We start from the raw sequence: 13173 nt of genomic DNA, 5'->3' as shown, positions 1-13173 counted from the left end.
TAGAGACGGGGTTTCACCGTGTTAGCCAGGATGGTCTCGATCTCCTGACCTCGTGATCCGCCCGTCTCGGCCTCCCAAAGTGCTGGGATTACAGGCTTGAGCCACCGCGCCCGGCCCCTAAGAAGTGTTTTCAAAGAGGCCCAACAAGAGTAGACGGAACTCAATGATAGGTATGTGGTTGGCAGAGGTTGTGTGTGTGTGTGTGTGTGTGTATACAGGAAAGAGTCCTCTACACTTTAGAGACAGGTTAGAAGGGTTAGTACCATTTGTCTCTGAATTATCTTTAATTTCCCTGAGCATTCTGTAGACAGCAGCAGTTACAAAGTAACACTATCACAATTGCCTCATACTGGTAAGGGGAACAGTTCAATATTATGGTTTGCTTAATAAATGGAATCATGTTTCCAATAGTCACCATAATGTCATTGGAGTTTTTCTTAACAACCTAATTCAGTTATGTATTACAAAGCAAAAGCGATTACTCCTTAATTATACAATGAAAAAACAGTTTTTTCTCCAGGGAAATAAACATCACCTCTCTGTGAAGTTTACTAAAATCCTAGCAACACAAAGTGTGTTCAAATATATCACTGCTTTTCAAAATGGAACATTACGTCAAAGAAAATTCAGTACCAGGGCCAGGCATGGTGGCTCAGAGCTTTGGGAGGCTGAGGAAGGAGGACTGCTTGAAGCCAGGAGTTCAAGACCAATCTAGGCCACATAGCAAGATCCTATCTCAACAAAAATTACAAAAACTTAGCTGGGCATCATGGCACCAGCCTGTAGTCCCAGCTACTCAGGAAGCTGAGATGAGAGGATCTCAAGCCTGAGAGTTCCAGGCTGCAGTGAGTTATGATCATGACACTGCATTCCAGCCTGGGTGACGGTCAGACCTGGTCTCTAAAAACAACAGTTCAGCACCAGGTACACCAGGTATGATTTTTTAAATGAAATATTTCCTCAAAAAACAGTTTTATTAGCCCCAGGTTAATAGTCGTATTTTAAGTCTTCTTGCAAATACTTCCAAGCCACTCCAAAAGGACACAGTATAATAATAAAACATGTATAAAGCAAGCCATTATCTAATAAAGGGAAATAAATACAATTGTCTCTTTCTGGAACGCCCACTCTTTAGGACCTAGTGTGAATGCAGCCACTTAGCCACCATTCTGTCTTCGCAGAGAAAAACAGTAAGATAGTAGTAAACACTCTTGGACACATACTATTTATTCATTTACATGTCAACAAATGACTCTCCGTATCTACTGTGTGCCAGGCCATACACTTCATACTTGGAATTCAGAGATAAGTGAAAGCCCAGGATCTCTTGGGGCCTACAATCTGATAGGGAGAAACCAACATCGGGGGCCATGCAAAGAATGTTTCATGATCTTTGTAGAGAAACAGCAGCACAAAATAGTGACTGATCAGTTTTTCCAGAGGGCAAGGAACCATTTTCTGAAGGTGGCCCCTGAGCTGAGTTGAAAGACGAGTGACTATGTAGGTGGGAGATAGAAAAGGGGCATTCAGGAAGCATATTCTGGACAGAGGGAGCAATGGAGCACAGATGGCAGAAAGGAGAAACAGCTTGGTCTGTTCAGGAAACCCTGAATGCCAAGCCAGTGTTTAGAATGCATCATGGACAGTGATATATAGGAACTGGCTTGTACTGGCTTGCAAGAGCTGTTAAAGTTTCAGGAATTTTGTGAACTGGTTGACATCACATAACTTGAAATCTGTCATGGTGGGAGTATTTACACCACAGAAATAATCATACACTAAAAATCACTCCCTTTTCCTACTCATTCCACTGCTAATCTTGGAGACAGTTGAGAGCTTTTGAAAATTGCTTTGTTTTTTTGACATGAGAGTGCTATTATGGGAACGCTGTTTATGGCTAATCTGTAAAAAAATGCGTGAGATGGTTTAGAGCAAGGAAAACTGACACATCAGTTGGAAAGTCAGAGTTTAGACAACTGATAAGGGCTTGACAAAAGAGATGGAAAGAAATGGATATTTTCAAGAGGCCCCACAAGAGGAGACAGAATTCAGTAACAGATATAGGGTTGGCAGAGGTAGCAGTGGATACAGGGGGGATGAGTTAAAAGGTAAGGAGTAGTAAATAAACACATTTGTTAATGAGGGCAGAAAAAATATTATTTTCTGCCCTCCTATTTATTGCTACATCTCTCTTGCCTTTAACTTACAGCCTTCTTTTTTTTTTTTTTTTTTTTGAGACGGAGTCTCGCGCTGTCGCCCAGGCTGGAGTGCAGTGGCCGGATCTCAGCTCACTGCAAGCTCTGCCTCCCGGGTTCACGCCATTCTCCGGCCTCAGCATCCCGAGTAGCTGGGACTACAGGCGCTGCCACCTCACCCGGCTATTTTTTGTATTTCTTAGTAGAGACGGGGTTTCACCGTGTTAGCCAGGATGGTCTCGATCTCCTGACCTCGTGATCCGCCCATCTCGGCCTCCCAAAGTGCTGGGATTACAGGCTTGAGCCACCGCGCCCGGCCGTAACTTACAGCCTTCTTACATAAATGCCTGTAACCACTGTCTACATTTTCTCAGCACAAAGTTCCTTCTTAAATTCTGTTATATGGCTTCCATTACCCACGGTGATGCTGAAACTTCTTACTCTAGAAGGTCACTTCTTCAGTGGGGACATTGACCTTGCGGATACTGCAATTCCCATGCTAACTTTAAAATAAAGCACTTCTGTTGGAGTGAATTAATTTATAAATACTTCTTATAATGTTACTTTTCCTACTATCACATAAGATTGAGGAAAGGTATATAGCTCTATATTACAGGGACAATGTAAAGACTGATATTAAAAAAGAGACCTTTGAACTACATTGAAGAGAGGATTATACACATGCAAAGAAATTATGTCATTTGTTGTTTTATACTCTAATATGCATACATTCCAAATGCATAGCCCATCCTCCTTGAGACCTCCTAAACATGTTATGAATTTGAAGTGTCTCTGCATCATTCAAGTGAGACAGGAAAAAGTTACTCTAAGTGATCTTTCTTTTTTATATTTTATTTGAATACAATTCTAATAATTCGACATTTATGCAGTAAAGGGTTAACCCAGCAGCCTCAGGTTACTCAAGCCCTGCACTTTTCAAAGAGAGGTGTCTTCAGGTACTGGCCCTTCCTTAACTAGCTCCTGGGAAATGACCTGAGCCCTTGGAATTTCCAGTTTGATAATAGTGTTCTAGTATGCCTGAGGCCTTGGGCTGCATTTTGTTAGTTTGATGAGATAGTTTATGCTAACAGTATGACTCATGGTGAATGTCTGTTTTTGAATGGCTGAAGCCCTGGGCCATGAGGTATCACTACACCTCTGGGGTCTTGAGACTTAATAGGTAAGGTCAGTCACATGTGTGATGCATGTCTGTGTGACTGACTTCTAGTAAAAACCTTGGACACCAAGGATTGGTTGAGCTTCCCTGGTTGGCAATATTTTACACATGCTGTCACACATTTCTGGGAGAATTAAGCATGTCCCCATGTGACTCAACGAGGAAGAGGCACCAGGAAACTTGTGACTGAACTGATAAAGAAATAGGGTACTGCAAATAACAAAGCCTAATATAACGAATTGACTTAGGGTTGGGGAGAAGACTTCAGGGAGTCGGGACACAAATATCACAGACTGGAAAACTGGTGACTTGTTTGGTGGTGTATTAGGGTTCTCTAGAGGGGCAGAACTAATAAGACAGATGTATATATGAAGGGGAGTTTCTTAGGAAAATTGACTCACACAATCACAAGGTGAAGTCCCATACAGGCTGTCTGCAAGCTGAGGAGCCAGGAAGCCAGTCTGAGTTCCAAAACTTCAAAAGTAGAGAAGCAGACAGTGCAGCCCTTCAGTCTGTGGCTGAAGGCCTCATAGTCCCTGGCAAGTCCAAGAGTCCAAAAGCTGAAGAACTTGGAGTGTGATGTTCCAGGGCAGAAAACATGCAGCACAGGAGAAAGATGGAGGCCAGAAGACTTAGCCAGTGTAGTCCTTCCAAGTTCCTCTGCCTGCTTTTATCCTAGGTATGCTGGCAGCTGATCAGATGAGTGCCCAACTAGACTGAGGGTGGATCTGCCTCTTGAGCCCACCGACTCAAATGTTAATCTTCTTTGGCAATACCCTCATAGACACACACAGGAACAATATTTTGCATTATTTAATCCAATCAAGTTGACACTCAATATTAACCATCACAAGCGGTAACAAAATATTTGGTCAAACTGTCTACAGCTGTCTTTGGAAAGAAGACCAAATGCTGATTGAGGCGGTAGCCTTAGGGGAAATATAGCCTTAGGGTTGGATATAATAGACAAAACAGGTAGTAATGAATGTGAAGAAAATTCTGGGCAGAGAAAATAAAAATGAAGGCATAAGACGGAGGAAGAGTGGAAAAGTAAGAAAACCATCTCTATTAGATCTATAAAAGTTTTAAATTTGATTTCAAATGATTATTAAATATTACTAAATGATTAACATTCAACTAAATAAATCCTTAAATGAAAATAATTTAGCATTTAATCTAATATTGAAGATAATAAAAATAAACATAAGGCAAGACAGAAAATAATTCAATATGGTATTATTTACCTTTCAGTACATTAAATATTTCATTGAACTTAAATTTGTACAGAATTTACATAAGTAAATCACATGATCAAGAACCATAACACTACAACTTTGTATTTGCCACAGTGTATAATAACATCAGTCATGGGATTGGATTGGCATGCTAACAGGCATTAAGCCTAATTTAAACAATCTAGTAATTAAAAGTCCAGTTACCACTTTGCCAAAGTCTATGAGTTCTCAATTAAGCTATTCCTAAAATATTATAATATATATATTTAGATCATAAGCTAAAATATGAAAAGAGGAGAGAAAACAAAAATATAAGAGAACAAAAGATTTAGCTCCTTAAAGAAGTAACATAAAATGGCTTCCAACTTCATGTTACAATTAAATAGTAATAATAACTAATATTGAGACAGGGTCTCGCTCTTCATCCAGGCTGCAGTGTAGTGGCAAGATCTTGGCTGACTGCAGCCTCGACCTCCCAGGTTCAAGAGGTTCTCCTGCCTCAGCTATCTGAGTAGCTGGGATTACAGGCATGTGCCACCAAGCCTGGCTAATTTTTTTTTTTTTTTCGTTTTAGTAGAGATAGGGTCTTATCATGTTGGCCAGGCTGGTCTCAAACTCCTGACCTCAAGTGATCTGCCCACCTCAGCCTCCCACAGTGCTGTCCTTACAGGTATGAGCCATTGTGCCTGGCCTAAATAATTATTTTTTGAGAAGAACTCATAGATAGCACAAAAGTATTTGGAAAAACTACTTAAGCTAACTACTATTAAGCTCTCTTCTTTCACAAATATTAATAAAAATGTTGATAGAAATGTAACTAAGATATGTAATGTGTTTTAATACACATTAATCTTTTGAATTACACATTTTCTCTTGAAGATTATTAAAAAATGACTGTACAATTCATCCTTCTTTATAGATTTGTGGAGAGTACCAACATAATTGACAAGAAATGAAATACTGCCATTTAAAGGTCCTGTATTAAAATAAAACTACTTTGAATCATCTTAGACTAAATATTTTAAAAAGTGATTCAAGTGCTTATTCATAAGATAACGGAATTCTAAATAAGAAAAGTCAGATTAAAAATTGTATTTTAGGCAAAAACCATTTTAACGCAGATAATAACTGTGATATTTATTTTCCTGAAGAAAACCACTTGTACTAGTTATGTTAATACTCTTCACAGAACTTAAGATAAATTTTAATTATGAATGCTCATGAAGTATTTAGATACTAGAATCAATGCCAACAAAGTAGTTAAGTGCTGAAAAATTCTTATGATAATATAGGTTTCTGTAAATCTTTGAGAGCCCTTACAAATATGTTTTTATATTCAGTATAAAAATAATAAAAAAACACCACCTTCTTATCTCATTCCTAATTTCCCTTTTAAAAATTATCTCATAACAGGATTAATTTCCAATTGATGTATAATGGAAGTAAAATTCTCATGGTTATAAAACAGATATACGGAATCAATATATATATATCTTAGAAAAGTAAACATCATCTGAGGAAGGATTATTGCACTTGCCTTCACTAAATAAATCTGCAAACTTAAAATCATAAAGAACAAATTCATTGATTATAAAATAACAAGTTTCAATTTAAAATTAATGATAAAATGTTCAATGTTTACTTAAAAAATATATCAAGGGTATGTTTGGGATTGTTTGGTTTTATTTTCTTTGATGAGTACTTTGTCATCAATCCTGGCCTAGAATTAAAAGGAACACACAATTAAAATGCAGGAAGAGATTCTAGAAAATCATTCATTTCTAACATTGATTACTTAATAATTTATAAAATGATTGAATTTTCATATTGTAGCCAGCTTTATTAAAGCTCAAATTAGCCATACCTTTTCGTTTTTGTTACAGCCTTCTGTACTCCACTTGAGCTACCTTTAGAGGAAAGTCAAGAAATTCCATAATGAATAATATGAAATAATTAAAAAGTTGTACAAAAATTTAAAAAGTTAAAACTTATTGATTAAAGATAATAACTTCCGTGGTACTATATAGTTCATAGGGAAACACACCAAAAACTATAATTTCTTTGTAATTTACTAATTTTATTAGCATTACACTTAATTTTATTGGTGAAATTTGGGTAGAGTCAGCACTACCAAAAAATAAGTTAAAGAGGCTTTCTGGTTATGCAGTTATAGTTAACTTACCACTGTGTCTTCACAGATACTCTCTGAAGGAATTTCTTTTTTGATTAGATCACTCAGCTCCTTAAACCTTTGAGTTCATTCTGTGCTAAATCAAGATCAAACCAAAGTTTTCCCCAAATTCACAATCTATAGGCTTGAGTTAATTCTAACCTATGGCAAGGTAACCAACATTTCCCTAAATGGTGGCATACACAAACTACCCATTTAATAGTATATGTTTCAGATTTAACAATCTCATTAATTTTAATAAAACATATTCCTAGAAAATCATGCAGTTTAAAATGACTACACACTCACCAGTACTTCTGGAACTTTCTTTGGGTTGATTAACTGGGTTAACTTTGTCGTTTCTTAATTCTTGGATAAAACTTTTATTTAAGCAAACATCCACATGCACATTGAACAGGGTTAGATCTGAAGTCTTTTGTTCTACATTACAAACAGGACAAACTAGAGCTTGGCCTGTTATCACTTCACATAAGTAAGGCTGGCAGGATTCTTGTCTGCTTAATAATCCAACATCTTCGTTTTCCAACGAAACAGTGCAAGAAGAATTCTGATGACAGTGTTCAATATTAAAAGACTTGCCTGGGAGATTAGAACATTCTTCCTTGATATGCTTATTACTTAAAGCATCTACGCTTTCTGCTTTAGATGAGTTATCTATAGTATCTACTAAAGCTACACAATCTACTGAAGACACTTCTTTAATTTTTGGATGGGCTTCATAATCTTGCTTCTCACAAAGTGAAGAAGCAGGAACATTTTCTTTCTTGTTAACTCTGGTAGCAGAAACATGTGAACACGAGAACACTTTAGAGTTTTCACTGATTGAAGATCCATCAAGACATGCATCTACATGTTTATTAAAGGCTTCCAGACTGATGCACCCTTGTGCCCTAAAGCAAACAGGACAGGTAAATATCTGACAGTTATCTGAATTCTCTGATATTTCCAAATTCTCACTCATCTTCTTCTTTAAAACTTGGAATGGTTGTGATGTCTGGAAACTTTGTTTATTCACGGTTTCACATTTAAATGTATCTTGGTGACTCCATTTCCTTTCTGATCGTTTTTTATCAAAGAAACTCTTCTTATGAGACATTTCTAGAGGTTTTACAAACTGATCTTTGTCTGTTTTCTCTAGTATACACCCAGTGGCTGACAGGGCTTGGTTTCCAGCCTGTAAAAAGCCAATAATGCTCCTTTGTTGGTGTTTCCTGTCTTCTTCATTGGGAAAACTAGATATCCGAACACCTAAATTAAACCAATCACAATCAATTTCATATTGAACAAAGCCAATTCACTCATAATGCATAAAAACATTTTGTCCAGTGCTATGACATATGCAAAAGGTTGGCTAGAGAGAAAAAATAAGTCACATTTCAAAGCTGTTATTATAAGTACAAATTTACCTTCCTTTATAAAAGAATATCATTAAATATTAACTATCTATTTGGAGTTAGCATAAAGATGTAGGATTTTAATTCATATATGACACATACCATTACATTAATACCAGTAACTAACCGGAGTCAACTATACAGACTCTTTAGCTCTTTTTTTTCTAATAAACTTTATTTTTTAGAGAAATTTTAGGTTCACAGCAAAATTGAGCAAAAGGTACAATGAGTTCCCATAGATTCCCTTCCCCTACACAAGCATACCCCTCCACCCCAACTATCAACATGTGGCACCAGAGTGGTACATTTGTTACAATCTATAAACCTACATTGCCACAACATTGTCACTCAAAGTCCATAGCTTACATAGGGTTCACCCTTGGAATACATTCTGTGTGCCTGGACAAATTTATAATGACGTGTCATTATAGAATCATACAGAATCATTTCATTGCCCTAAAATTCCTGTGTTTTTGCCTATTCATCCCTTCTTCTCCTCTTAACTCCTGACAATCAATTATTTTTTATGGTACTCATATTTGCCTTTTCCAGAATCTCATATGGTTGGAATCATACAGTATTTAGTTTTTTCAGATTGGCTTCTTTTACTTAACATTATGCAGTTCAGTTTCATTCATGTCTTTTCATGAATTGATAATTCACTTCTTTTCTGTGCTGAATATTATTCCACTGTCTGTATGTACCACAGTTTATTTATCCATTCATGTACCGAAGGACATTTTGCTTGTTTCAAAGTTTTGGCAATTATGAATTAAGCTTCTATAGATATCTGCTCTTGGCTTTTTTTTTTTTTTTTGAGGTAGAGTTTCACTCTTGTTGCCCAGGCTGGAGTGCAATGGTGTGATCTCAGCTCACTGCAACCTCCACTTCCCAGGTTCAAGCGATTCTCCTGCCTCTGCCTCTCGAGCAGCTGGGATTACAGGTGCCCACCACTGTGTCCAGCTAATTTTTTGTAGTTTTAGTAGAGATGGGGTTTCACTATGTTGGCCAGGCTGGTCTCAAACTCCTGACCTCAGGCGATCCACCTGCCTTGGCCTCCCAAAGTGTTGGGATTACAGGTGTGAGACACCACACCTGGCCTGGCTCTTTTAATTAACACTTTATTCAGTAGATTTCAGTGTGTGCTATATCTTTCATAAATGAAAGTATGGCTAGTGACCCACTCCTTACTAGTAAAATGTGCATTTGGAGTGCTGATCCATATACATACTTTCAACCAGTTCACTTTGGAAACATGGCTTGTTAGTTTTTACCATGTAATGGCTTGGAGATGTGATTTCACAATGTCACAATCCTTTATCTGTAATTCCAAAATCCAAAAAGTTCTGAAAATTGTAAGCAACAAGTGATACCTGATGACTAAAGTCATCAGTCTTTACAGTCTCTGAATATTTTGTTTTGCTATAGAAATATTAATATGTTTGAATAGGGGGTGTTGCCCCAGATCCACAAAGAAGTATTACAACATAATATACTCTACATGCACTGAATTTGCTTTCCAAAATCTGAAAAGTTTTGAATTTTGAAAGATACCTGGCCACAAGAATTTCATTAAGTTATGAGGAAAAGAACAACTTTAATTGGCTCTTACTGGAATTAAACTAATGATCATGGCTTCACACATCAGGGTCTAATAATTAAGATAAATGGCAGCAGCAAAGGAAGAACTTCCTAAACAGATTTAAGAAATAAAATGAAGGCAAGAATACAGGTGCTCATTGACTTACAATAGGATTGTATCCAGATAAACCCACTGTAAATTGAAAACATAATAAGTCAACTTACAATACTTTCAATTTATGTCAGGTTTATCGGGATGTAACCGCACTGTAAGTCAAAAGTGTACTGAAAGCATACAACTTTCCCACCATCGCAAAGTTGAAAAATCATTAAGTTGAACCATTGTTAAGTTGGGGGCCCCCTGTATTCCCAAAGTTAATTATTTGGGAAAACCTAGCAGATTTAAGGAAAAACAAAAAAATAAAAAAGTCATACCCATAAGTCTTAATCTCAAGGGATGTGGAAAATCAGCATCAATTTCTGTTTTTAGCAATTCCTTAGCAATGGCAAATATTTCTTCTGCAGTAGAAACAACAGATGAAACTGTAGATGCACGAGTTTTTACTTCAAAATTCACATTCTTCAACTTAATGGTAACAGTTCTACCCTATAACATATACAATATGTTATTTATTTATTTATGAGACAGAGTCTCTCTCTGTTGTCCATGCTGGAGTGCGCTGGCACAGCTGTAGCTCACTGCAGCCTTCAACTTCTGGGCTCAAGTGATCCTCTTGCCTCAGCCTCCTGAGTAGCTAAGATTACAAGTGCATGTCACTACACCAGCTAATTTTTTATTTTTTGTAGAGATGGAGTCTCACTACGTTACCTACGCTAGTCTCAAATTCCTGGCCTCAAGCGATCCTGGCCTTGCAAAGTGTTGCGATTATAGGCATGAGCTACTGCACCCACCAGAATACATTATTCTGTATGACTTCCTAACTTCTAGAAAAAAGTCATTTACATGTTAGAAAAATTCAGAAAGGTTTACGGACATAAGATTATGGAAGTATAACCAATTATTTATAAAACATGGTGATAAAAATACCACAAAGAATAAGAGGCCGGGCGTGGTGGCTCGCGCCTGTAATCCCAGCACTTTGGGAGGCTCAGGCGGGCGGATCACGAGGTCAGGAGTTCAAGACCAGCCTGGCCAATATGGTGAAACCCTGTCTCTACTAAAAATACAAAAATTAGCTGGGCATGACGGCAGGCGCCTTTAATCCCAGCGACTGGGGAGACTGAGGCAGGAGAACAGTTTGAAGCTGGGAGGCGGAGGTTGCATTGAGCCGAGATCATACCATTGCACTCCAGCCTGGGTGACAGGGCAAGACTCCACCTCAAAAAAAAAAAAAAAAAAATTAAAATACCATTTTAGCCAAAAACTTTTACTCCCCTTTCCAAACACAAGCTGAAATCCCATTTTATTTTGTTTTTGAGATGGGGGTCTCGCTCTATTGCCCAGGCTGGAGTACAGTGGCGTGATCATGGCTCACTGCAGCTTCGACCGCCCAGGCTCATGTTATCCTCCTGCCTCAGCCTCCCAAGTAGCTGGGACTACACACTCGTGCCACCATGTCCAGCTAATTTAAAAATTTTTTTTGTAGAGACGTGATTTCACTGTGTTGCCCAGGCTGGTCTTGAACTCGTGGCCTCAAGCAATCTCTTGCCTCAGCTTCCTAATGTGCTGAGATTACAGCCATGAGCCACTATGCCTGACCTAAAATCCCATTCTAGCCAGTAATTATTATTCCCCTTCCTAACTGAATTTTTTTGTTTGTTTTTTGTTTTAGACAGAGTCTCACTCTGTTGCCCAGGCTGGAGTGCAGTGGCGGGATCTCGGCTCACTGCAGCCTCTGCCTTCCAGGTTCCAATGGTTCTCCTGCCTCAGCCTCCAGAGTAGCTGGGATTACAGGTGCCCGCCACCATTTTTAGTAGGGATGGGGTTTCACCATGTTGGCCAGGCTGATCTCAAACTCCTGACCTCAGGTGATCCACCCACCTCAGCCTCCCCAAAAGCTGGGATTACAGGAATGAGCCACTGTGCCTGGCCCCACAACTGAATTTTTATGAAAGGCCATTACATTAAGGGAAAGGTTAAATGATCACTTTTACTTTTACTGAATCTCTTTTGGAGGTTGATTCATTATCTACAAAGGAAGGAAAAAAATATTTCTAAAAGTGTCTCACTGAAAAGGACTTATGAATAGCTCACACTTATTGTGTGCCTTCTGCATTGTCAGATGCTATGCCAAACAATTTAAATGTAAGAATTCCTTTTACAGTTAAGTGTTTTATGAGTGCAGGGTTTCAGTGGAGACAATGAAACAGTTCTAGAGATGGGTGGTGGTGATGGTTATAAAACAGTATGAACTGTACACTTAAAAATGGTTAAAATGGTAAATTTTATGTTATGTATATTTTAGTATCCCCTGGAGGAGGAAGTTAATTCCTGCTCTCTCTCATCTCAGGGTAGATTAGATTTACTGACTTACTTCCAAAGGGAAAAACATTAACTTCACAGTGGAGAAGCCTAGCAAACAGTAACCAAGTAAGGAAAGTTAATATCATCCATGACATCATGTGGCTATTATATACCCCATGATAGGATGTTATGAGAAAGGCACTTCCTCTTTGTGATATTCTTTCTAAAAATCCATAACCCTGATCTAATTATGAGAAAATCATCAGACAAACCCAGATTGGGCGACATTCTGCAAAATACCTGTATGGTAATACCCAAGATTGTTGAGGTCATGAAAAAGAAGGAAAAACTAAGAAACTATCACAGACCAGGAAACCGGAGAGACATGACAGCTAAATGCAATGTAGTCCCCTGGATTGAACTCTAGAAGGCAGGGAGGATATTAATGGAAAAATAAGTAAACTCCAAATAAAGTCTAGGGTTGACTTAATAATTGGCAATGAATGAAATATCAGTTTCTTACTTTTGACAAATGTACTCTGGTAGTATGTTAATAATGGAGGAAACCAGGTGAGGAGTATGCTGAAATTCTATTATTTTTGTGACTTTTCTGGAAACCTAAAATGATCATAAAATTAAATGTTTATTAAACATTTTTTAAAAAGAAAATTATTTAAACTCAAGGTATGATAGAGAAGGACTATGAGAAAAATACTCATAAGATATCCCACTCTTGGTACTAATTTTTTTAAAACAAATTTTTCACTGATTAGCGTAATAGTTTTACTGATGCATTATATGAACATAGTAAGTTATCACATGTACCTCATAGTTTTGATCTTTGTAAAGATCAAATAAGTGTACTTGGGATATCTACCACCTTAAATATTTGTATTTTCTTTATGCTAGAAACATGCAAATTGTTCTCTTCTAGCTATTCTGATATGTAAAATAGATACTGTACACTATAATCAC

At 37.6% G+C, this 13173-nt stretch overlaps 1 protein-coding gene across 1 annotated transcript in view; it reads right to left on the bottom strand.

The window, feature by feature from the left end:
* Positions 1-5172: 5172 nt before the first annotated feature.
* Positions 5173-13173, bottom strand: part of POLK (DNA polymerase kappa) — an 88469-nt gene continuing 80468 nt past the window's right edge. The window contains exons 12-15 of the mRNA XM_025387383.1: positions 10209-10380; positions 7087-8046; positions 6472-6514; positions 5173-6327 (exon numbers count right to left, since the gene is read on the bottom strand). Coding sequence (XP_025243168.1) covers positions 6246-6327; positions 6472-6514; positions 7087-8046; positions 10209-10380 — 1257 coding nt within the window. The 3' untranslated portion in view covers positions 5173-6245. The remainder of the gene's footprint in view (positions 6328-6471; positions 6515-7086; positions 8047-10208; positions 10381-13173) is intronic.

The sequence above is a fragment of the Theropithecus gelada genome, chromosome 6 (genome assembly GCF_003255815.1).
Source record: "Theropithecus gelada isolate Dixy chromosome 6, Tgel_1.0, whole genome shotgun sequence".
NCBI lineage: Eukaryota > Metazoa > Chordata > Mammalia > Primates > Cercopithecidae > Theropithecus > Theropithecus gelada.
This window is presented reverse-complemented; position numbering and strand designations above follow the sequence as displayed.